The sequence below is a fragment of the Macaca mulatta genome, chromosome 13 (genome assembly GCF_049350105.2).
Source record: "Macaca mulatta isolate MMU2019108-1 chromosome 13, T2T-MMU8v2.0, whole genome shotgun sequence".
Taxonomy (NCBI): domain Eukaryota; kingdom Metazoa; phylum Chordata; class Mammalia; order Primates; family Cercopithecidae; genus Macaca; species Macaca mulatta.
Window position 1 is genome coordinate 52,223,375 of NC_133418.1, and position 27,476 is coordinate 52,250,850.

General features: G+C 35.4%; 1 protein-coding gene across 24 annotated transcripts in view; it reads left to right on the plus strand.

Moving 5' to 3' along the window:
- Nucleotides 1-27,476, plus strand: part of EXOC6B (exocyst complex component 6B) — a 678,312-nt gene that overhangs the window by 303,777 nt on the left and 347,059 nt on the right. For all 24 annotated transcript variants that reach the window (XR_013402682.1, XR_013402683.1, XM_077959258.1 and 21 more), the window contains 5 exons: nt 11,798-11,881; nt 12,235-12,281; nt 13,654-13,774; nt 25,705-25,776; nt 27,176-27,273. Coding sequence is in view for 22 of the 24 variants with exons in the window: in XM_077959258.1 (XP_077815384.1) it covers nt 11,798-11,881; nt 12,235-12,281; nt 13,654-13,774; nt 25,705-25,776; nt 27,176-27,273 (422 nt within the window). In the remaining 2 variants the exon portion in view is untranslated. The remainder of the gene's footprint in view (nt 1-11,797; nt 11,882-12,234; nt 12,282-13,653; nt 13,775-25,704; nt 25,777-27,175; nt 27,274-27,476) is intronic.

A 27,476-nucleotide genomic window follows, 5' to 3' on the forward strand; every position in this document is an offset into this window, starting at 1 on the left:
TAAAAAGTGTAACTGGATTGTTTGCAACTCAATGAATAAATGCTTGAAAGGATGGATACCTCATTAATTTCATTTTTGTAACATTCTTAAAATGACAAAATTATATATTACATATAAATGAATATGGAAATTATATAGAAATTGAGAAGAGGTTAGTGGTTCTTAGCAGTGAAGTAGGAAGTAGAGATGGAGAGCAGTGGATATGGCTATAAAAAGACAACTTGAGGGATCCTTGTAGTCTGGAAATGGGCATCTTGACTCTATCAATATCAATTTCCTGGATGTGAATATTGTACACAATATAGTTTCCTAAGATGTTTAAATTGGGGGGACTGGATAGAGTGCACATGGGGTCTGTCTCTGTTATTTCCTATAACTACATGTGGATCTATAATTAATTCTCTTATAATGAAAAATCTGAATAAAAATTGGTGACGAAGCAAATTTTATTCAGCTTTTAGTTTGCTTGTTTCCCTTCACCTGTATTCTTACATTATTTACCAGATGTAGATCCAATATTTATCCACTTTCTCTGTTTTTACATATTCTGTCTCTTTTTCTGAACATCTGAAGTTTAGTATGACAGATTTATTTATTCTTAGATTCTAAATTGGTCAGTTTCTGTACAGTTTCTGTTAATGATGGGGGTGAAGGCATAGATTATTTATATGAGTTTTCCCCAACCCTCACTTAACTATATAAAAGGCTATTTTTGTCTGTGTATGTATAGTAAATGTGATTTTGAGATGCTGGAAGAAGCCATGTGTCTTTAATAAAATATCCATTACATACATTTATATATCATAAAAATAATGTGTATAGCTCTCAGTTTATAAAGTACTTTGAGTCTCAGATTTTGTGCTTTTCCTGGCATTGACTTCCTTATATACATGGGAAGTTGCTTAGAAGCTATGTGCCTAGTTTTTTTTTTTGTGTGTAAAATCTTATACTGTACCTTCTGTTTAAGCCAGTACTTTCCATTATGAGAACTGTTAGCAATCTCTCACTGCCTTCATCTGTAACATGTTGGTATTATTTTAATTTACATTTTTAAATGCCACATTTTCCTATTAGCTCCTTAGAAATTGTTTCAGAGGCTCTATTCCTCTTGGCAAAATGAAACAGATTAAGTTATTTGTCTGGAAAATTTTAAACTTCCAAACTGTGAATTACCTTAGCAATTTAGAAGATTGACAAGTGTAAGTTAGGTCAGAAAAGACTTAAAAATTGGCAAGTGTGAAATTGGGTATATGAATAATAACTTTAGAAAACTACCAACTTTTGGAATAGTTCTTTGGAGAAAATGTAGAAAAACCCCATTTTGTTCATGGTAATAAAAGCAATGACTCTCCTTTCTCATCATATGCAGACCCTCAGTTAAGAATTTTTGGTGTCCTATTTTTTGGCAAATAATTTGGTTTATTTCTGTTCTCACATACCCTTAGTTGTAACTGGTATGTTAGGGACCACTGAAGAAAACGATGGGATTTGGGGGTGGTAGGGAGATGTAATTTTAATCTTAATGATTCTTTTTAAATAGTAAAATAACTTGCATCATATTTGTTTTATATTAAAAATGTTCTTGTCTACAAATTGATTAGATCATATTCTTTGAATAATTAGCCCATTAAGGTACACAATTATATGCAGATAATTCAGGTTAGGGTTTCCCTAACAAAAAGGATACTTATCTTAAAAGTGAAATACAAATTTTTTTCTAATGAATTAACCTTCATCATTGAGGAAGTCTGCATTTGTTGTTGTTGTTGTTCTAGCCAGGTAGGTAGGTTGTAATTTTAAGCAGTTTGGTTTGCTAAGTATGATTAAGAACCATTCCCTTTGAGGTTTACCCTTTCGCTTCTAAGGTACAACTGTTTATCATCTTGGGTCAAAGGTTATAAAAAGTAGTCATCAATTAAAGCTTTATTGGTTGTAATTGGTAATGCTATGAAAGGAGCCAGCCAAACTGGATCTGATAATAAAAGACTCTTTGTTAAAATATTTAATAAATTAACACTCTGTCTTGGAAAGGGGAAGCTAATTACAAAGGCCAAGATTGTTAATCGTAATGTTTACTTTCTTCAAAAGCACAGACTCAACTACTCCATAATCATCAAACATCAGATTTCTTTCTTTTCTTTTTTTAAAATTCTACAGACTCTGTTGGTTCCCGGAGGGGATGCTCTCCTATGGCTCATTCTTGGGTTATAGCAGCGGGAGGAAATGCCAAGACAAACATAGGTTATAAGGGAACCTTAAAAATAAACAGGGCTCTGTTAGAACATCAGACTGCCTCTGCTCTCTTCAAATAAGGGTCACAAGTTTATGTAGATTAATTCTGTAGGCTAATTGAGTGATAACAAGAATTAAGGCCTTTGGAAGTAATGATATTTTTAATGATAAATTATCTATCAAAGCAAGTATCCTTTCTCCATATACAGTTTTTTTGTGAGGTGTTTTGACAATGTTGTGGCTCTTGAAGTTTAGACGTTTTTCTTTTTAACTTTTGTGGGTATATACTAGGTGTATATATTTATGGGGTACAGGAGATGTTTTGATATAGGTGTGCCATGTGAAATAAGCACATTATGAATAATGGGGTATCCATTCTTTCAAGCATTTATTCATCGAGTTGCAAACAATCCAGTTACACTTTTTAAGTAATTTTAAAACATACAGTTAAGTTTTTTTTAAATTTTTATTTTCAGGTCTGGGGTACACATGCAGGTTTATTACATAGGTAAACTTGTGGTTTAGACATTTTTCAAAGCCCTAATACATATAAATGGAGCTGTGACACATACCATCATGACTCTGGAATGACCTTGCCATGGGAACACTGTGAATTGGCTATTACATCTGGGAATTCAGTGTTTCTAGATTTAAGCAATAGGGGGCATCTTGGGTTTGTTCTTTTCACATATTTTTGTAGTCTGATCTTTAGGGCAGTTCTAATGAAAGAAAATCCTGCTTTGAGCGTGCTGTGCAAATTAGCCATATGGTGAAGTGTAATATCCCGCTGAACATCATTATGGGGCTCTATGAAAAGTACTCCCCTTTTCACATGGAAGCAAATTAAAATGGTCCTTTCAGTTTTTTTTTTTTTTTTAAAAACTCTGTATAAACCTGTCTTCACTTGGATGCCGTGACAGTTAAAAGGGAGTTCCAGCTGCAGTCAGGGTGGTGAAATTACAGGCTTTCCCCAAGACCTAGTGGAAATATTGCTTCCTGTAGGCAGAGGCGGAAGAACAATGGTGTGTGCTTCTCTTCTTCCTTTCCCTTCCCTTGTTCTTTGTGTGGTTGTCCTTAGTTGCTTCTCAATCCAAGAGTTAATTTTCTGTTATTGTGACAGATGTGAAGAACTCAGCCCATTCTCCAATAGACCCCATACCAGTATCTACCAGGAAAGACCCAGTAGATAAAGAGCTGTTTAGCCAGATAATGGCATAGTAAATCTTAATGAAGAGAATATAAGGTCTGTCCCTTTCTGCCTGCTGTGTAGACATATTGCCCATATGAAGTAGTATTTCTCAGTATAAGTTTTTTTTCCCTGCAAAAATAAGGATGTAAGATGCCACTAATGTTAGAGGCATGGAGCTCAATAATCGTTTGAAATGTTCTGAATGTTCTGAATGTCTGTGTATATGATGAACATTGTCACATTTCATGAAGAAAAGGAAATCCCTTGGCAAGGTGTTTCATCTTGCCGTCTCTTTCTCTCCCAAGAATGGGTTCATGTGATTCTGACTTACTTGATTACTGGTGTACATTTGTAACCTACAGCAGCTAAAATTCAGCTTTGAGTTTTATTAGTAGTAAATTTTACTACTTTAATATGCAAAAACAAAAAGCCTTATTCATTTGCCCATACTGAGTGGCAATATTGTTTTTGTTTCCTATGTTTTTATCCAGACGAGTGTCTGGACACATGGAGAAGAATTCAAGGTTGTCACTTGTTTTTTATTTTTATTTTTAAACATTTATTCAGAGCCCATGTTAGTTCCAGCATTTGTATGGTGACAGTTTGTAGCATGTGTTTGAAGAAAAGGAGCTGGAACACTGTTGTGGAGTAAAAGTGGATCATGCTAAATTATGTTGCTGGAGAAAAGATTTTTGTATGCAAAGTTCAATGAAAAGAGTATATACAATATGACCCTATTTATATGTGTGTATATGTTCATTATATGTGAAATATCTATCTATTTAGAATAGGGCAAAATCTGTAAGGATATTAGATCTTAGTGAATGGGCTAAATGCAAACCGCAAACAAAGCCTGAAAGAAAGTATGATCTAGAAAGAGGTCGTCTTGCTTAAAATAGAGTTGGGAAAACAAAACAATAGAAAACAAAATGAGATCTGAGAAAATGTATCGAATAGGGAGTACATCAAAAAGTAAGCATTAGGAGATCATGAATGGCTTTCATTTTTTCTCCTTGCCCAATTTGTGTTATCTAATTTTTCTACAAGTCACATATTTTACTTTTGTAATTAATAATAACTTAAAAAGAGATAAACAATGTAGAAAACACAGCTATAAACAGAAGGTTAAAAAAAGGAAACTGTTTCCAACGTTGCCTGAGAAGTATGTTATTTTTGATAAAACCCAGTGCTAGGATTAATTATTAGACTTTGGGAATAGCAATGGCTTTTGGAGAATTTGACCATTTGCGCCCTTCCCCAGGTAGTACATAGGGTGTGATATAATATTAAATATTTAAATGAAATATGAATTTAGTAAATCAAGTACCCAGTGAATTGAAGAAGAGCTTAACAGGGCTTGGAGAATATTTTTTTCCTCTTGTTTGGCAATTAAGTAAATACAGGATATGTGCTGTGATTATTTAGCCCTTCTTATATTGTTTCTTTTTAACTAAATGATAAAAAAAAATTGTTGTGGAGATTTCTTTATAATATTACAGTCTTTAGGTTAAATTTCAGATGGTATATATGTATTCAATATAAAAAAACATTAAACTGGCTGGATGCAGTGGCTTACGCCTGTAATCCCAGCACTTTGGGAGGCCGAGGCAGGTGGATCACAAGGTCACGAGATTGAGACCATCCTGGCTAACATGGTGAAACCCTGTCTCTACTGAAAATACAAAAAGTTAGCCGGGTGTGGTGGCATGCACCTGTAGTCCCAGCTACTTGGGAGGATGAGGCAGGAGAATCGCTTGAACCCGGGAGGCGGAGATTGCAGTGAGCCGAGATCCCACCCCTGCACTCCAGCCTGGGTGACAGAGCGAGACTCCATCTAAAAAAAAAAAAAAAAAAAAAAAAAAAAAAAAAAAAAAGTTAAACAAAGCCTTGTTTGTCTTCTATGTCTGTCTTTCTTAACTCTTACCAACATACTTTAGATGCATAAAAATCTGAAAAGTTACACCATTCATAGGTAAGGCTGATGATTAACATTTTCTCTGAATTTAAGTAAAATTTTCTCTGTTGGGCCAATTGAATGGATTGAGAAATCTAGCTGTTAGGTGATGTGATTTGCTGTTATAAACAGAGAAAATTGTAAGTCAGAAGACATTTTATACCTTTCCCACTGTATGCCTTCTAGCTTGAAAATAGGATCCTGAATGTATAAGTACATTAGCCAGCGTCTTAGTCCATTTGTGCTGCTATAACAAAATTCCACAGACTGGGTAATTTATAAACAATAGAGACTTATTTCTTAGGGTTCTGGAGGCTGAGACGCCCAAGATCAAGGCAATAACAGGTTCTTTTGTCTGGTGAAGGCTGCTGTTTACTTCCAGATGACAACTTACTACCTTATCCTCCAGAGGGAGGGAATGGAGGGGAGGAACTCTTCTGCCCACATGGCAGAAGAGATGGGCGGGTGCAAACCCACTCCCTCAAACTCTTTTATAGGGGCCCAATTCCATTCATGAGGGCCCTACCCTCATCACTTAATCACCTCTTAAAGGCCGCATCTCTTATTACTATGTTGGTGGTTAAGTTTCAACATGTTAATTTTGGGGGACACATTCAGACCATAGCAGTTGGAAACCCTTGTGGTGCGCGGATTTCCCATTTTAAGGCTCTCAGAGTGTGGGATAAGGGGAATTGGGGAATTGGGGATGACTGTACAGTTCATCCTGTGCTGGAGAATATTCAAAATAATAGTGCCATACAAGAGCACATATATGAAGATCCTGTATTACTCTGGTTTTTATTCAGTTTAAGAAATTCAGATTATTAAACACTGGGAACTGCGTGGTAGGAGAATATTTGCTCATATTTTATAAGCCAGTTGCTTGGTGGATGCTAAAATCAATTTGTAGATTGCCTTTGGCATGTCTTTGGACCTGGGCACATCAACCTATGAGTTACCACTTCCATAATGATGTTAGATCTATAGCCAGATAAATGGTGAATGGGCCAAATGCAAACCACAAACCAAACCTGAAAGCTCCTCTCATTCAAAATAGAGTAAATGGGAAAACAAAACACAACAAAACAAAATGATGTCTGAGAAAATATATTGACTAGAAAGGGTTAAAGAACATCATCCTAAAAATCCAGAGGAAACATGACACTAAAAGTGATTTTCTATAGGAATCAAAAGAAAATTCTTAAAAAGAATTGTCTCTATGAAATGAACAAAAAACTTTAAAAGAATAAATGGAGATCGAAAAATTACATGAGGAGATGAATAGGAATACTTACAAGTAAATGATTATTGCAGTAGGAGATGAAGGGCAAATATAAAAGTAAAGGGTTTTAAAAAATTATAGATTAATAATTTATTCACACTTTTAATCATTTATTGAAAATTGCATACCAGTTATGTGTCTGGCATTGTTGTAGGAGCTAGGAATACAACAATAAATAAGATAAACTGAGACTTTTTCTCATGGAGCTTGCATCCTAACAAGAGGAGACAGACAGTAAACAGTATCAGATGGAGATATGTGCTAACCAAAGAATTAAAAGGGTTATGTGTTAGGGAAAACTTTCCATTTTAAATCAAGTAGTAGAAAAGTCTTTTCTAGGTAGTTGATGTTCAAAGTTATATTTGAGTTATCAGAAAGAGCTATACATTTCCTCATGTTTGGACTTTTTTGCTAGGTTCTTTTGTGCTTTAATTCTACAAGCATTTCTTAGAGCCCTTTCTCTAAGGGCCTTGACTACTATCTCTCTGCCAATGATTATGATTCTCTTGAGCTATAGACCCAAATATGCCAGTTCCCGAATACTTGGTACTTGGAAGTCATCAATTAAATATGCCCAGTACAGAAGTCATCATTATTAATCGTCCCAAATATAGTCAGTTCTCATTATTCATGGTAGTTATGTTCTATAAAGTCACTGGAAACACTGAGTGAGCGAATACTGAGCCATTGTTTTTAGGAGAAATACAGGTTTAGTTTCCTGTGAGCTTCTGGTCACATTTTCATCAACCAATGAATGCATAACCTTGATTTATGAGTGTTTCTGTTTAAGGACATGTTATTTAATATATCTTGTTGATTCGTTAACATTGAACTCATAGCCAACAGCACTATACTCATGCCTGAGAGTTTATCTACCATGTGGGTTTTCTCTGTAAGGCACATCACAGTTTTCTTGAGCTTAGGAACACTAGACAGCACATAAGTACTATTGTTGGGGGCCATTTTAAACAGCAAAATCATCAACAAAAAATGCAGAAATGCAAAAAATGTGGCACTGGATAGACTATGAAAATGATATCCGTTTGCAATATGAAAACTAAAATAAGAAGGCAGAGCATTGCCTTGTTTAAACCTTAGCTAGAAACATGTGCATTAGGCAACTCAAATTTTTCGCCCCTCTGCACATGTCTGTTGAATGACTATGAAAGAACTATGAGTATTGCTTTTAGGTTTACAAATAAATTTTAGCATGTAGGCAAATTTGCAAATACAGAATCTGTGAATAATGATCTACTGTTTATTCTGTCTACTTATGTTCCCTCTCTCACAAATGAAAACACCATCAAACAAGTTACCCAGGTTAGAAACTTTCTGTCAACCTTCTTTCCTTCCTATTCTTTATCACCCATATCCAATTAAGTTCCTCCTAAATACACCTCAGAGACTGATCTTTTCAATTTTAATTTTTCCTTTTCTTTATTGTACTCTGCAATACAATTTCCAAAATATCTAAAATTCTTATGGCACTAGAGTACAAATACCTTAACATAATTTATGAAGCTTTCCTGCCTCATCTCTTGTCAGCCCTATACCTCACACCTCAAGTTCCAGCCATGGAGAACTTCTTTCAGATTCTTAGGATATGTGATGCTTTTTTTTCCATTCAGCCTCTTTGTCTCCTCCAGGAACATTTTTTTCCCTTTCTCTCTTTCTGGCTTATTCTTCTGACTCATTTGTCAATTAGAAGCATAAACGTCATTTTTTAAAGAAGCTTTCTTTGACACTTTCCCCACCCACCACACACACACACACACACACACACCCTACTTTAATCCATAGGATTTTATAGTTCATTTGAATATAATTGCTTGTTTGTCAGTCTTCCATAGTAGTCTATAAATTCAGTAAGTACAGGTACTGTTCTCAGTGTGCCAATCACATGGTAACCACTTAGTATATATTAAGTGACTTGGTTTTTGGTGAGATTGTGTGTATTAACACAAAACTTTTGGAGCAGTATAATACTAATGACATAAAGTAGGAAAAAATCCAAGTTTTACTTGCCTGCTTATTGTTTTATATCTATTTACTTATGTCTTCAGCAGCTTTTTAAAAAAATGTTAATGATTGAAAGAGCTTGGAGCTTAAGTGAAACCTCTGTAGTTCATCTAGTGACCTCTCTGTGAATAGACAGGCACTTCACCAATTACTCAACTGGACTGGTCAAACATCTACGTCTCAAATTCCACCTTTAAGTATTGAGTTGACAAAATTGGCAGATGGAATAGAATAACGAAAGGTGAATTTAGCAGCCACTAAGGAAACTCCAGCTCATTTTTGTAAATGAGAAGACCTGTTAGATAAATTGGTCTTTTCTTTTGTTTTTATTCTATTGAAGGAATACTTGAAAGGCAAAACTATACCCAGTTTAGAATTAAGTAGAAGTTCATGATTTGGTTTTTATATAGAATTTCATCTTATGTATTTTCTATCATGTATAACAAAAAATTAAATTAGTTTAGTATGGTATAATTAGAGAGAATGCTTTCTCTAAATTCTCTAGTAAGTGTGTCTTGGCTCCAAAGCATGTTGAATATGTAATGTCACACTATAATAATAAAGGTCCTTTAGGGCTGGTCACCTTAAAATAAAAAGCCCTAAGTGTGTACAGAACGTAATTAAGATTTAATAATACTACTATGCTGTGAAATGGTGACAAGTTGAGAATAACTTTAACAAACCAACTAGCAGTTTCCTCTTATTTCTCAAACGGAATCATTTGCCGCCTCATTAATGTATGGATGAAAAAAGCCTTGCATAGCTGTTCTAATGTTCGATTTCATTTTATAGGAAGGAAAAATTCGGGTGTACAGTTATAATCACTTTAGAACTTTAAAACTGTTGTTTTTAGGCTACACCAGGGTTCAACATACCATCCATGAACCAAATCCAGCGTGTTGCCTGTTTCTGAATGGCCTGTGAACTAAAAATGGTTTTTACATTTTTAAAATCAAAAGACAAGGAATATTTCATGACAGGTGAAAACTGTGCAAAATTATAATTTGTTTCCATAAACAAGGCTTTATTGGAACACTGCCATACTTGTTTATGTCTTGTTTATGGCTGCTTTTGCACTACAGCAGCAGAATTGAGTAGTTATCCACCAAGCCCTCATATATTAATATCCTGCCCTTTACAGAAAATGTTTGCCAACCCCTGAGCTACACTAGTGTCTTTACATGACTTAGTACCTTAAGTCAACTTTCCCAATTTTTTAGGACCAGTTTGGGAATGTAACAAATAAATCATCTTGAATAAAGTTCTTCAATTTTTCAGGAAGGCAGAGGAAAACTAAACTAGGTATTGCATGGCATTTATACTTTTTTTTAGGTGGGCAGGGCTTTTACTTTAATCATGGATTTTGTCTTATTTATTTTTAAAATAAGCACTTGCATGAGATACTGTTCTAAAAGCTTTATAACTCCTCTAAATCCTCATTACAACCGTATGATGTTGGCATCTCTACAAATGAGAAAACCGTGGCACACCTATTAGTGAAAGTTAAATAGTGGAACTTAAAATAGTGGTAGGAAGTTATACAGCTATTTATAGCAGTTGTACGGCTAGTAAGGGGCAGAGTCACTATTCAAATGTAATAGTTTCTGGTTTCAAAGTCAGTTTTCTTTACCACTGGTATTCTCTCTTTCCATTTTTACTCTTATTTATTTAGAAAAGCTTTGGATTAAGAGTAGAATTCAGGGCTGGGCGTGGTGGCTCACGCCTGTAATCCCAGCACTTTGGGAGGCTGGGGTGGGCAGATCACAAGGTCAACAGATCGAGACCATCCTGCCCAATATGAGGAAATCCTGTTTCTCCTAAAAATACAAAAATTAGCTGGGCGTGGTGGCGCACACCTGTAGTCCCAGCTACTCAGGAGGCTGAGGCAGGAGAATCTCTTGAACCCAGGAGGCAGAGGTTGCAGTGAGCCAAGATTGTGCCACTGCACTCCAGCCTGGTGACAGAGTGAGATTCTGTCTCAAAAAAAAAAAAAAAAAAGAAGAAGAATTCAGTAATAAGTGGGGTGTGATAATCTAAACATGCTGAGTTTGTATTAGTTTCCTAGAGCTGCTGTCACAAGGCCCCATAAACTGAGTGGTTTAAAACAACAGAAATGTGTTCTATCCCAGTTTTGGAGGCTAGAATTCCAAAATCAAGGCATCGGAAGGACCATTTTCTCTCTGAGACTGGGTAGAATCTTTTGTTGTGTTTTTCTAGCGCCTGCTGGTGATCAACAATCTCTGATGTTCCCTGGCTTGCAGCTGCATCACTCTATTCTCTGCCTCTGTCATCGCATGGTGTTCTCCCCATGTGTCTCTGTATCTATTCTTTTCGGCTTTTCAGGACACCAGACATACTCTATTAAAGTCCCACCCTCCACTGATAGGATCACATCTTAATTTAACTAATGACATCTACAATGGCCCTATTTCCAAATACAGTTACATTCTGAAGTTCCATGAAGGACATGAATTTGGGGAGACCCAGTACACAACTCATAAGTCAGATATTATTCTGTAGAGCACTTCTCATTTTAAGCCCAGAAACCCTAAATTAAAAGTGGGAACTGTGCACCAAGAATCTTCATGCTTTTGTTTTTTGTTTTTCGGGTTTAATCCTGTGCTAGATTATACCCTAAGGGGGAATACTAATTTATTGTTCTCAATTCCTGCTTTTTTTCCTGCTTCCCATTGCCTCTTTGTTCAGGATTCATTTGAAAGCTGGTTTTTATTCTGGACATTTTTCTTCTGGAATGTTCTGTAGCTTTTTTAAGGAAAATTTTTCTTACCTGTTATCATAACTTATGGAAAGGTTGGTTTCCCTTCATTCTTATGAATTTGAGACAGTAGATTCAGAAACCAGCTTTGGTGTGCTGGTGATTAAGTTCTGGTAGTTTCCTTATAAGGATATTTTGTATACACCCTTACAGGTTTGTAAGTCAGGTTCAATAAATGGTAATAGTTATTTTTATTTTCTATTGTTATCATCAATGTTAAAATAGCAGATTTTGAGAAATGTGATACTACCTCAAATTCCAGACCTGGGACCTTGTCTTTTCCCTTGAAATATAAGAGTAATTGGTCCAATTGTGTCAACCCATTTTCTTTTCTTTATTTTACAGGGTGCCCGGGAAACATTTGAGAATTACTACCGAAAACAGAGGCGAAAACAGGCTCGTTTGGTACTTCAACCTCCATCTAACATGGTAGGATTACCATTTTCACTTTTCTCACATTTTTACTTTTCCTCCTTGATGTCTTTTGATGCTTGTGTGTGTGTGTGTGTGTGTGTGTATACACTGTCATTCTGAGACCACTTTTGGTGGATGTGACTTGCAGTAAGAAAACATTATTCATTGATTGCTGTGTGTCAGGCACTGTTCTAAGTACTGGATGTGTGCTGCTGTATTTCCTCTTCATTGGTAGATAATATTATTATTTTTACCTTATCAGATGTCATGTAGGGAGCTGAGCCTTAAGAGATTAAGTGACTGATTTTAACTTAGTCTTAATGTTACAAAACACAAACAGTAACTTCTTCTTCTTTGCTTTGTTGCAGCATGAAACTTTAGATGGCTACAGGAAGTATTTTAATCAAATTGTAGGGTAGGTATATATATATATATATATATATATATATTTATTTATTTATTTATTGAAATTTATACTCTTTCCATACATAGATTTGTGAGTGTTGGAAAAATAAATGAGGTTTTCCTTAGTAAATTCTTTTCATTTTTTTTTTAATCCTTAAGACAAGATTTGTTTTTGATTTTCTAATGATTTAAAAGGAATATCCTGCTGGTTTCAACATTATGTTGCTGGAGGGCATTTTTGTGGATAAAGTGAGAAAAACATTGAATTGTAATCTTATTACACTTGATGTTTTGTTTCTTTGTTTTTGGTAGATGGAACCAAATAATCAGCAAAAGTTGGCAAACTTTTCCCAAAACGGCCAGATAGTAAAATATTTTAGGCTTAGTAGGCCATATGATCTCTGTCACAACTGATTAGCTCTGTTGTTACAGTGCAAAAGTAGCTGTAGACGATACATAAATGATAAGCATGGCTATGTACCAATAAAACAATCTTTATAAAACAGGCAGTGGGCTAGGTTTATCCCATAGGCTATATAGTTTGCCACCCTCTTCTAGAATATATATAGTGGTATGGAATTGCATTTCCCAAATAAACATCCCAATACAGGCATCTTGTTCTAATTGCAAAATAATGACTTTGCAGTTAAAAGAAAAGGAAATAACTTGGATTCTTCATCAGGTTTATTTTTTTCAGATTTAAATTGTTTCAATGTAATTAGTTATTAAAATATATCATAAAAATTCCCTAATAAAGACTTTTTTTCATTAATATGAACATTTAGACAAGACAATGAAAGCTACATTTTAAATGCATAATAACAAAAAGCCACAACAAGATTGTTCAAACATAACTTCGCATTTTTGAAACCTTTATACAATGCCTTTTCAGCACTTTGGTGACAGAGTCCACATGAAGGGAATTATTTTGATATTTTGTGCATTGGATTCTTAAAAGATATATATAAAGAATACATAATATATATGATGTATATATTAGCTTTTGTGATCTCTTTAAAATTTGTTTTTTTGAAATGTATTGATAGCTGGGTATTTTCTTAATAAAACAAAATTTGCCTCCATTACCTCTACACATTTTCCTCCCTTTTAAACTACTGGATATCATTGTTAACATTTAATAGAAATTTAATAGAAATGTAACTCTAATCTCTCTAGGAGTGGTTATGAAGATATCATGATCACAGACATAATTTTTAATCCAAGTAGCCTGATTTCATTTATGATACTGAATAACTTTCTTCAAGAAAGAAATGACCACTAACTTTGCCTTTGATGGTATCTCTTAATGCTTGTCAAACCCCAGAGAGAGTAATAAAATTGTAATTTCTGACAGCTGTGCTTTCTTTTTTCCTCAATCTTAGCTTTTTTGTGGTTGAAGATCACATTTTACATACAACCCAGGGCTTAGTAAATAGAGCCTACATTGATGAACTGTGGGAAATGGCACTTTCAAAAACGATCGCAGCACTCCGTACCCACTCGGTATGTAAGAAGCCCAAGGGAACTTGTTATTTAGAGCTGATTATCTATATACTATTCAGTGTTTTACCGCTTTAAAATCAACATATGTGTGTCTTTGGAATCACTCACTTGGAATTATATATGTCCTTCAAAGACATAGAAGTAGCTCCTTCAGATTATCACATTTTCTACCACTGAACTCACTTTTATAGAAGCCCTTTGCAATAAGAAAATAGCAGATAACGTCTATTGATTATTCTCTCTATGTGTCAGATGTTGTTCTGTTTACTTCATATATACTCTCTTATTTCATCCTCACTAAACCCTAGAAAGGTAGGTATTATTATTATTATTATATTTACCTTATAGTCTGGGAAATTGAACCTCAGCGAGGTTAGGTAACCAGCCTAGTGCCATACAGTAAGAAGTAGAAGTCGGATTGAAACCCAGATGGTCTGACTCTAGAGCCCACGTTCTTAGCCACTACACCATTTTGCCTGCTATAGTGCCTATTAATATTATAAACACTGATTTGGAGTTCACAGTTCTACTCTTACCTTTTGAAAAAAAATGTTTATAACATATTAAGTGGCCCAATTTTATGTTCCCATGATGTATTGATACATTTTAATGCGGCATATATTTTTGGTGATAATCCACTTTATTTCAGGTGGAGAATGCTGGCTATGAATTCCCTTCCCTCCCTCCCTCCCTCCCTCCCTCCCTCCCTCCCTCCCTCCCTCCCTCCCTCCCTTCCTTCCTTCCTTCCTTCCTTCCTTCCTTCCTTCCTTCAATTCTTAAAGATTGATTATGCTTTGGCAGTGGGAATGTGACAATGAACAAGATAGATAGTCTTTGCTCTCAGAGTTATATTTTGATTGGAAGAGATATCCAATAAACATTGTAACAAGAATGTCAGACAGTGATCATGCAATGCAGACAGTGAAAATAAAATGACAGATTAGGAAACAGGGTGTTTGCTTTTTGAAGTGGCATTCTGAGATTAGAATATCAATGAGTCACCATTTATGCAAAGAAGACCAATTAAATGATCATTTTAGTCCTAAAGAACGGTAGTGCAAGGGCTCTTATCTCAACATGTTTGAGGAATAATAGTGAGGAGTAAATGACGGAAGATAATTTAACATTAAAACAATTTTTTTAAGTGACTGTAGTATCCATCTACTTGTGCTAGCGAGACAGAGTGTTGGTGCCACAAATGCTGACTGTATTTCATAACACTATTTATTAGTAGCACCCAGCAAACAAAATAAGAACAACCCAAACATCAAATTGAATCTCAAAAACACTGTGTCTATGTGACTACATTCTTTATCAAATGTTTCTATATTTTCTAGCATTATATATGGCTATTTAAAATGACTCTTTACTTTTTCTGATTAAATTATTAGTGTAAATTGAAACATTTTGAAAGATTCGATATTTCATGTATTAATATGTGCAGCATTCTCAGTGCTGATTTTGAAACATAAGATCTTGCATAATCTACTTCACTTAGTAAATTTAGCAATATATTAAAAGATTTAATATGCCTAGTATAAAGGAGAGTTCATTTCAGGAATAGTTCAATATTAAAAGATCTGCTAATGATTGTTAATGATAATATGATAATACTGAAAAAAGTATTTTTAAGATTCAACTATACTAATCAACCTAGTCCTTCAGCCCAAAATATGGACAAACAGCCAAGAGTCATAAAATATTTGAAGAAAACCAATTATATCACATGGAAGACCACAATAAACAAGTAGAATAGCCATTCTTTAGCAAATACAAATTACGGGCTAGAAGAAAAATTTACAAAGTAATATTTATGATTTTAGGGATGTAGAAGACTAGGTTATTAGTACCAATCCCTCAGCTGGAAACAATTGGAAATGCTGCATTTTATATATAACATATAAGATATTCATTTAAGTCTTAAAGTACTTAGTAAGGATAGTAAGGAATTGCTCAGCTAAATCAAAGGGAAATGAGTAGATAGATAGGTTAAATACTCAAGCTGCCTTTTTCCTGAAGTCACTTCTTAGCCCAGAGTTCATAACTCAAACTTGGATTTGCACAGCCTCTTGGGCCTATTCAAGATGGAGAGTCTAATGCGCTGCCCTTCCCCCATTAAGCTGGAAAGGGCTATTCCTTTCAGGATAAGGGTGAACCAGAAGTAGAAGAAAAAACAGTCAAAATTCTTCCGTCAAAGAAATCTCCTATCTAGGCAGTTTTATCTTCAATTTTGTTCTTACATAAATACTCGGAGAATAGACGTGAGGAAATGCCAATTCATCTTAATTTTTTTGCGTTATTTTTTTTCTTTTCTCAACCCTGCTTCTTCTGTACCAACTCCTTTTATAATGCGTATATGATCTTGATAATGAAACCAGATGAGAGTAGTATAAGACCTTGTAAATGCATAAATATAGATCAGACTTATTTATAAATATAAATCAGGAATCTTAAAATATTAAAAAACAGAATCCAGCCATTTACAACAAACAATATATTTGGTTGAGTTTCTAGTAGCAAATGCTAGCTTAGATCAATGTTACAAAGTCTGTTAATATAATGCACATAATTGTAGATTAAAAAACAAAAAATATATAGTCATTTCAGTAGATACAGAAAAGTAATTAATAAAACACACAATAAACTTATGGTAAAATTTCTTAGTAAATTAGAAACTGGAGAGAATTTCCTTAAACTAATAAAAGCAGTCCTCCAAAATGTATTAAAGATAGTCAAGACTCCTGTCGAGAAATTCTAAAATGTCATTCAGAAATTAAAATGGGTTAAAGAAGACCTAAGTAGAATTGAGAGCTATACCATGTTCATTGATTGGAAGAGTTATTATTATAAAGATATCAGCACTTTCAAAATTGACCTATAGATTTAATTTAGTGTCAATCAAATTTCAATAGTTTTATTATAGGGAAGATGGCTGTCTTACAACCTAATTATAATATTTCAAACTAGTACAAAAGCCAAGAGCAAGTGAGAGATTCCTTAAGACTGAGAATAATGTATTTGTATACCAAGACAATTGAAAAATCATATTAAGATCCTCTGCTATTGTCATTGGATAGATAATGGACCTTCAAACAGTGTCACATGTATATGGATCCTTGGGATATGTATTAGGTGGCATAGAAGGTCTGTGGATAGAAGTCAGACTTAAATGAATAGCAGTGGGACAGCTGACTGTCATGATGAAGGAAAATATACACCAAAGATTGAATTTCAGGTGGATAAAATACGAAAATGTGAAAGCCAAAACCATTCATCTTTTAGAAGATAATATGATAAATTATCTTTATGATTCAGGATATGGAAGGAGTTCTTAACTGAAAACTAAAAGCACTATCCATAAAGGAAAAGATTCAGACACAAAACATCAAACTACATTAAAATTATAAGAATAAAACCTCACAAAATCTAGTAGAAAAATATGCCACATAGTGAAAAATGGTATTTGTATATACCAACACAAACTAATATAGAATATATGAAGAATTCCTACCAAATCATTACAATAAAGATAGACATCTCAAATGAGAAAAAATGAGCAAAGGACAAACATTTTATGAAAGAAGGAATCCACCTAGCTGGGAAAACATGCAAATTAGAACCAAATGAGGTAACATTATTCAAGAATTAACAGTACTAATGTTGATAAAGATTTGGAGCAATAGAAACTCCGATACACTACTAAGGGAGTAAGTTTAAATTGATAAGACACCTTGCAAAAGTGTAATATCTTATAAACTTAAAGATCCCCATGTATCAACTTTTCTCTAACTATATTCTCTTCAGTAATTTGCCATAATACACCATAATAAAAATGTAAGAATATCTTTCCAGCATTGTTGGATTTTAAAATGAGAAATGACTTAAATGTCCATCAATAGTAAAATAGATAATCTGGGTTAAACTCAAACATTGGATACTATAGAGCCTGAAAATAACCAAAGTATAGCTATATACAATAGCATTCATGAATTTCACAAATATAATGTTAAATGAAAGAAGCGAGAAAGAAAATTATACATATGGCTTATTTCCACTCATAATGTTGAGAGAGAAAATATTGATTAAGTCTCAGTATTTAGGTGGATACAAATTAAGGACAATATAGGAGAATGAAAAGGCTAGCTACAGATTGAGAGAAATCTTTGCAGATCACATATCTGATGAAGGACTGGTGTTCAAAATGTACAGTGAACTCTTAAACAAGAAAACAAGGCCAGGCATGGTGGCTCATGCCTGTAACGCCAGCACTTTGGGAGGCCAAAGCAGGAAGATCACTTGATCCCAGGAGTTTGAAACTAGTCTGGGCAACGTAGTGAGATACCGTCCACAAAAAAATTAAAAAATTAACCAGACATGGTGGCATGTGCCTGTGGTCCCAGCTACTCAGGAGCGTGAAGTGGGAGGATCTCTTGATCCCAGGAACCTGAGGCTGTAGTGAGCCATGGTCATTCCACTGCACTCCAAACTGGGAGACAGAGTGAGACCCTGTCTCAAAAAAAAACAAAAAAACCAAAAAAAACATACTCATCATCCTGTGTCATCAAGGAAATCCGGAACACTAACAACACCAAATGCCTGAGAGAATGTGCAGCATCAGGAATTCTCATTCATTGCTAGTGGGAATGGAAACGGTACAGCCAGCTTTGAGGACAGTTTGACAGTTTTTTACAAAACTAAACATCGTCTTACTATATAATCTAGCAGGTGTATGCCTAGGAGTTTTTCCAAATAAATTGAAAACTAAAACCTTCACACAGATGTGTATAGCAGCTTGTTTATAACTGCCAAAACATGGAAGCAACCATGTTTGTCAGTGGGTGAATGGAGGAACAAACTGTGGTACATTCATATAATGGAATATTATTCAGTGATATAAAGAAATGAGCTATCAATCCATGAAAACACACAGAGGAACCTTAAATGCATATTGCTAAATGAAAGAAGCCAATCTGAAAAGGCTACATTCTATATGATCCCAACTGTATGACATTCTGGAAAAGGCAAAACTATGGAGAAAAGAAAACTATCCCTGTTGCCTGGGAGTTGGGAGAGGGAGGGATGGGATGAATAGGCAGAGCACAGGGTACTTGGGGGACAGCAAAACAGTTCTCAATGATAATATAATGGTGGAACATATTTATGTATGTGAAATCCCATAGAATATATAACACAGAGTAAACCCTAATGTAAACTCTGAGTTTTGTTTAGTAATATTGTGTTGGTATTGGCTCATCAGTTATAACAATTGTAGCACACTACAATTATTACATAATATTTCAAACTAGTACAAAAGCCAAGAGCAAGTGAGAGATTCCTTAAGATATCCAAGATATTATAACAGGGCAGAAATGATGGAAGCAAGCCAAAGGATGGTATGAATCCAAAATAAAAATTGGCCTCTTAGAAGTTTATGATGATAAGAATTGAGATATTCAGAGATTAAATGGATAAGACCATATATTATGCTGATTAAGAAGATAAAGTCAAATGCATACCCCAAAATACAGAGAGCAAAGACACAGAAATAGGAAGGGAAAGTTAAGAAACAAGGATAGCTGGTGTAGACTTTTGGTTGTATTTAATAGAGATTTAGAAAGGAAAGACAGTGACGAAAGAGGGTACTGTAGTAATAAAATAAAAGAAGGGGAAATTCCAGTGTAGTGAAAAGAGCAGATTCTTAAAGTTGGAAGGATACATTGAGTGTCAAACAGGGTAAATGACAGGAGACAATTTTTTTATATTGGAAATTTTATATTTTAGTGAGAGGGCAAAATAAAAGCATTTTTAAACGTGAGGATTCAAAGTTTACTCTTTACCCATCCTATATTTATATTTATTTTTATTTTTGATATATAATCTTGCTTTGTTGCCTGGGGTAGGGTGCAGTGGTGCAATCTCTGCTCACTGCAACCTCTGCCTCCTGGGTTCAAACAATTCTCGTGCCTCAGCCTCATGAGTAGCTGGGACCACAGGCATATGCCACCATGCCCAGCTAAGTTTCGTAGTTTTAGTGAGGATAAGGTTTCTCCATAATGGCCAGGCTGGCCTGGAGTTTCTGACCTCAGGTGATCCGCCAGCCTTGGCATTCCAAAGAGCCAGGATTACAGGCATGAGCCACCACGCCCAGCCTCTTTACCTATCCTATCTTTAAGAGCTTCTTATTCAAAAAATAAAAACAAAATGCAAAATATCAGATGAGATAGGATTAAATAAAATGTATGCCAAAATTAGTACAATTCATAGATAAATCTAAATAATGTATTATTATTTGTAATTAATGCTATTAATTCCTACAAAAGGAGAGACATCATGTTTAAGTTTTTTTAGGCCAAGCGTGGTGGCTCATGCCTGTTATTTCAGTACTTTGGGAGGCCAAGGCAAGTGGATTGCTTGAGCCCAGTAGTTTGAGACCAGCATGGGCAACATAATGAAACCCCATCTCTACAAAAAACAAAAAAAATTAACCAGGTGTGGTGGCTTGTGCCTATAGCCCCAGCTACTTGGGGGTGCTGAGGTGAGAGGATTGCTTGAACCCAGGGGGTCGAGGCTGCAGTGAGCTGTGATCCTGCCACTGCACTCCAGGCTGGGTGACAGAGTGAAACCCTGTGAGGGGGGAAAAAAGTGTTTTGTTGTTGTTGTTGTTGTTGTTGTTTTAATGAAGACTCCAAATTTTACTTTCAGTAAATAATGGGCAAAAAGGATATAATTTATTAACCACGAAAAGATAATTAAACAGAGCTGACCCAATAAAAACACTAATGGAAATTTTAAAAAGCGTACCGAAAAGTGGCTTGAGTAGGTTTGTAAATGTCAGTAATCCCAGGTTTATCAATCCGTTTGTGTTGCTAAAAGTAATACTTGAGACTGGGTAATTTGTAAAGAAAAGAGGTTTATTTTGCCCAAGGTTCTGCAGGCTGTACATGAAGTATAGTGCCAGCATTTGCTTCTGGTGAGGTCCTCAGGAAGCTTAGAGTCATGGTAAAAGGCAAAGGGGAGTTAGTGTGTCACATTGTGAGACAGGAGCAAGGGCAAGGGGTGGGTTTGCCGGGCTCCTTAAACAACTAACTCCCACATGAACTCATTACCTCAGGGGAGGGCAGTAGGCTATTCATGAGAGATCCAAACACCTCCTACTAGGTGCCACCTTCAACACTGGGGATCATATTTTAATGTAAGATTTGGAGGGGATGAATATCCAAACCATATCACTAGGAAATGACAAAGCATTAAAAAGTTTTATACTATGTTTATAGGAGATATTCATAAATTAAGATTAGCTGAAAAGATTGAAAATAAAGAAGGGGAAGCAGAAGTGGTGATATTCTACAAGGAAAGTAGAAATGAATTTGAAGATCTTAAAACAGGATAGGAGAGGGGTATTTTGTATTAATACTAGTTTTAATCTAATGAAAAGGTAATAGCCCATTTATAAGGAAGCATCAATATGTGTAAAACAAAAACTGTTAGTAATGGGAAGAGACACAGACAAGCTGCATAATTACGGGAGAATTCAAAACACCTGTTTCGCCGGGCGCGGTGGCTCACGCCTGTAATCCCAGCACTTTGGGAGGCCGAGGCGGGCGGATCACAAGGTCAGGAGATCGAGACCACGGTGAAACCCCATTTCTACTAAAAATACAAAAAATTAGCCGGGCGCGGTGGCGGGCGCCTGTAGTCCCAGCTGCTCAGGAGGCTGAGGCAGGAGAATGGCATGAACCCGGGAGGCGGAGCTTGCAGTGAGCCAAGATTGCGCCACTGCACTCCAGCCTGGGCGACAGAGCGAGACTCTGTCTCAAAAAAAAAAAAAAAAACAAAAACACCTGTTTCAGGACTTGAGCGATCAATGAGAGAGCAAGTAACAAAAATTATAATTAAAGAATTTGAATAACAAAATCAATGAACTTTTACAAAAATGACATACACATTTTTGTATCCTGCCCACAGAGTTTATTTTCCATGTCAGTTAACTTTTCTGATTTGTAGATATGAGGTTATACATGGACATTATTTGTAATTTTTATTTTCCTCTGTACTTATTGTCTCTTTTGTATTTCTTATATATTTTTTCTTTATGGTAAGGTTTTGATTTTTATTTATTTAATTTTTTAATTATACTTTAAGTTCTAGGGTACATGTGCACAACTTGCAGGTTTGTTACATATGTATACATGTGCCATGTAGGTGTGCTGCACCCATTAACTCGTCATTTACATTAGGTATATCTCCTAATGCTATCCCTCCCCCCTCCCTCCACCCCATAATAGGCCCCAGTATGTGATGTTCCCCTTCCTATGTCCAAGTGGTCTCATTGTTCAATTCCCACCTATGACTGAGAACATGCAGTGTTTGGTTTTCTTTGTCCTTGTAATAGTTTGCTGAGAATGATGGTTTCCAGCTTCATCCATGTCCCTGCAAAGGACATGAACTCATCCTTTTTTATGGCTGCATAGTATTTCATGGTGTATATGTGCCACATTTTCTTAATCCAGTCCTATCATTGATGGACATTTGGGTTGGTTCCAAGTCTTTGCTGTTGTGAATAGTGCCGCAATAAACATACGTGTGCATGTGTCTTTATAGTAGCACGATTTATAATCCTTTGGGTATATACCCAGTGATGGGATGGTTGGGTCAAATGATATTTCTAGTTCTAGATCCTTGAGGAATCGCCACACTGTTTTCCACAATAGTTGAACTAGTTTACAGTCCCAACAACAGTGTAAAAGTGTTCCTATTTCTCCACATCCTCTCCAGCACCTGTTTCCTGACTTTTTAATGATCACCATTCTAACTGGTGTGAGATGGTATCTCATTGTAGTTTTGATTTGCATTTTTCTGATGGCCAGTGATGATGAGCATTTTTTCATGTGTCTGTTGGCTACATAAATGTCTTCTTTTGAGAAGTGTCTGTTCATATCCTTTGCCCACTTTTTGATGTTTTTTTTTTTTTTTTCCTTGTAAATTTGATTGAATTCTTTGTAGATTCTGGATATTAGCCCTTTGTCAGATGAGGAAATTGCAAAAATTTTCTCCCATTCTGTAGGTTGCCCATTCACTCTGATGGTAGTTTCTTTTGCTGTGTAGAAGCTCTTAAGTTTGATTAGATCCCATTTGTCAATTTTGGCTTTTGTCGCCATTGCTTTTGGTGTTTTAGACATGAAGTCTTTGCCCATGCCTATGTCCTGAATGGTATTTCCTAGGTTGTCTTGTAGGGTTTTTATGATTTTAGGTCTAACATTTAAGTCTTTAATCCATCTTGATTCAATTTTTCTATAAGGTGTAAGGAAGTGATCCAGTTTCAGCTTTCTACATATGACTAGCCAGTTTTCCCAGCACCATTTATTAAATAGGGAATCCTTTCCCCATTGCTTGTTTTTCTCAGGTTTGTCAAAGAACAGATGGTTCTGGATGTGTGGTGTTTCTTCTGAGGGCTCTGTTCTGTTCCATTGGTCTATATCTCTGTTTTGGTACCAGTACCATGCTGTTTTGGTTACTGTAGCCTTGTAGTATAGTTTGAAGTCAGGTAGCGTGATGCCTCCAGCTTTGTTCTTTTGGCTTAGGATTTTCTTGGCAATGTGGGCTCTTTTTTGGTTCCATATGAACTTTAAAGTAGTTTTTTCCAATTATGTGAAGAAAGTCATTGGTAGCTTGATGGGGATGGCATTGAATCTGTAAATTATCTTGGGCAGTATGGGCATTTTCAGGATATTGATTCTTCCTATCCATGAGCATGGAATGTTCTTCCATTTGTTTGCGTCCTCTTTTATTTCGTTGAGCAGTGGTTTCTAGTTCTCCTTGAAGAGGTCCTTCACATCCCTTGTAAGTTGGATTCCTAGGTATTTTATTCTCTTTGAAGCAATTGTGAATGCGAGTTCAGTCATGATTTGGCTCTCTGTTTGTCTGTTATTGGGGTATAAGAATGCTTGTGATTTTTGCACATTGATTTTGTATCCCGAGACTTTGCTGAAGTTTCTTATCAGCTTAAGGAGATTTTGGGCTGAGACGATGGAGTTTTCTAAATATACAATCATGTCATCTGCAAACAGGGACAATTTGACTTCCTCTTTTCCTAACTGAATACCCTCTATTTCTTTCTCCTGCCTGATTGCCCTGACCAGAACTTCCAACACTATGTTGAACAGGAGTGGTGAGAGAGGGCATCCCTGTCTTGTGCCAGTTTTCAAAGGGAATGCTTCCAGTTTTTGCCCATTCAGTATGATATTGGCTGTGGGTCTCTTATAAATAGCTCTTATTGTTTTGAGATACGTCCCATCAATACCGAATTTATTGAGAGTTTTTAGCATGAAGGGCTGCTGAATTTTGTCAAAGGCCTTTTCTGCATCTATTGAGATAATCATGTGGTTTTTGTCTTTGGTTCTCTTTATATGCTGGATTACGTTTATTGATTTGCTTATGTTGTACCAGACTTGCATCCCAGGGATGAAGCCGACTTGATTATGGTGGATAAGCTTTTTGATGTGCTGCTGGATTCGGTTTGCCAGTATTTCATTGAGGATTTTTGCATCAATGTTCATCAGGGATATTGGTTTAAAATTCTCTCTCTTTTTTTTTTCTGCCAAGCTTTGTTATCAGGATGATGCAGGCTTCATAAAATGAGTTAGGGAGGATTCCCTCTTTTTCTATTGAATGGAATAGTTTCAGAAGGAATGATGCCATCTCCTCCTTGTACCTCTGGTAGAATTCGGCTGTTAATCTTTCTGGTCCTGGACTTTTGTTGGTTGGTAGACTATTAATTATTGCCTCAATTTCAGAGCCTGTGATTGGTCTATTCAGGGATTCAACTTCTTCCTGGTGTAGTCTTGGGAGGATGTATGTGTCCAGGAATTTATCCATTTCTTCTAGATTTTCTAGTTTATTTGCGTAGAGCCCTGTATTCTCTGATGGTAGTTTGTATTTCTGTGGGATCTGTGGTGATATCCCCTTTATCATTTTTTTTTGTGTCTATTTGATTCTTCTCTCTTTTCTTCTTTATTAGTCTTGCTAGCAGTCTATCAATTTTGTTGATCTTTTCAAAAAACCAGCTCCTGGATTCATTGATTTTTTTGAAGGGTTTTTTGTGTCTCTATCTCCTTCAGTTCTGTTCTGATCTTAGTTATTTCTTGCCCTCTGCTTGCTTTTGAATGTGTTTGCTCTTGCTTCTCTAGTTCTTTTAATTGTGATGTTAGGGTGTCAATTTTAGATCTTTCCTGCTTTCTCTTGTGGGCATTTAGTGCTATACATTTCCCTCTAGTAACTGCTTTAAATGTGTTATTTCTTATGTTGTTTAGAGTTATTTTCTCTGTATTATTTAATCAGTTTTGTCTAAGATTTGTTTATTTTATTGATTTTATTTTTAACTTGGTCTTTGTTTCATTTAATAAAGTCTTCCATATCATTTTTAATTTCATTAGTTTCTGTTTTTAATTTAATTTTATTCTCTCATTTACTTATGGTTCATTGGCTTTCCCCCGTAGTTTCATGAGTTCAGTGCTTAGTTTGTTTATTTTCATCTTTTGTGTTTTGTAATGTTTACATAGATATAAACTTATTTTGAAAATGGTTTTAGCCACATAACATAGTTTTTGATATGAAGTTTTTTATTGTTGTTCATTTTAAAATGTGTTAATTTGGTTTTCTTCTTTAACGAAAGAGTTATTTAGAAGTGCATTTTCAAATTCCTAAGTGTTGAAAATATAGATCATGGTTATTGAACTTGCTGTGTTCAGCTGTTCCCTGACTGAATCTGGTGTTACCTTGTACCAGGAAAGTGTTGAATGATTTCTAGGGAAAGAATTTACCAGGTAAATAATTTGCCAGATAAAGCATTAAACAATTAAATAAATAAAAATTTAATTTCATTTTACTATTAACATATTTTTCCTTCTTTGTCTTTCTTTTATTTACTTTAGTCTTACTGCTCTGATCCAAACCTTGTGTTAGATTTGAAGAATCTCATTGTGCTTTTTGCTGACACACTTCAGGTATGTGACTTCTGTTTACATATGCTCATCTAGATTAGTATTTCATCAGCTCTAAACCTTTTTCTTGACTGGGTCTGGTGGCTTTTGCCTGTAATCCTCACTGTTTGGAAGCCTGAGGTAGGAGAATTGCTTGAGTCCAGGAGTTCAAGACTAGCCTCAGAAATATAGTGAGACTCCACCTATACAAAAAATAAAAACATAAAAAATCAGCAGGGAGTGGTAGCACATTCCTGTAGTCCCAGATGGAGGTGAGAGGATTGCCTGAGCTTAGGAGTTCAAGCCTGTGGTGAGCTATGATCTCGCCATTGCACTCCTGCATGGGTGATAGAGACACTGTCTCAAAAAAAAAAAAAAAAATTTCTGGCTGGGCGTGGTAGCTCATGCCTGTAATCTCAGCACTTTGGGTGGCTGAGGCGGGCTGAGCGCTTGAGGTTAGGAGTTTGAGACCAGCCTGGCCAACATGGTGGATCCCTATCTTTAGTAAAAATGCAAAAATTAGCCAGGTGTGGTGGTAAGCACCTGTAATCCCAGCTACTTGGGAGGCTGAGGTAGCAGAATTTCTTGAACTTGGGAGGCGGAGGTTGCAGTGAGCTGAGATAGTGCCATTGCACTCCAGCCTGGGTGACAGAGTGAAACTTCGTCTTAAAACAAACAAACAAACAAACAAACAGAAGAAAAACAGCAACAACAAAAATGAACAAAGAAAAAAATCTACATAAGCTTGGATAACTTCCCTTTTAGTTTTAAGTTGAGTTTATTATTTTCCTAGGAACTAGGTATTTTTATGTCTTCATAGCATTTCCTGAGCTTTACCCTGAGCCATTATGTTTTCATATGTAGTTTCCACCTCCTTTTTTTCTCTCATATCAAATCAATTAATTGAACCACTGACTATATTAGTTTTTCACAATGTTTTTAATTCATATATGGCACTTGAGTTAGTCTGCAGTTTCTTTAACTACCATCTTGAATAATGATGGTTGATTTGAACCACATATTATATCTAACAGAATAGCATTAGAAGTGGATGAGATTCGAAGAATTTTTACTTTCTCTCCCTTCTGTGAACTCTTACTATAGGTATTAGGACTTATAGGAGGGGTTGTAGGGAGGACTTAGCCGATATTATGCCCTTTATATATAGATTTTAATTTTCATCTTTTTCTCACTGGCTTAAACATTTTACTGGGTATATTTAATTCTTAAGAGATAAATGCTAGATATTAGGTGTGAATGAAAGATTCTACCATCATGGTTTTATTTAATTTGCTATTCAAAGAATGTAATTTTTTTCAGTATCTTATCCCTCTCATTTTGCCAAAAACAAAAAACAAAACAAAACAAAACAAAAAAAACCTCCTTCCTTAGAAACTGAAGTGATTTTCTTATTTTGTTTCAGGTGTATGGTTTCCCTGTAAATCAGCTTTTTGACATGCTGTTAGAAATCAGAGATCAATATAGTGAAACTCTGCTAAAGAAGTGGGCAGGTATTTTCAGGTGAGAAATTATCTGTAGTCATATGTGTATGTGTTCATGTGCATTAGTATGCATACATGTATTTATGCACAAAGGTTTTCAGATGTAGTAGGCAACAAGTGTATGTTGCTTATATTTTGTAGCTACTCTAGGTTATGATCCAGAATTCAAAGAAACTGTTAGAACGTCCAAAATTATGTTCCCAAGATATCCAGTCTCAGTGT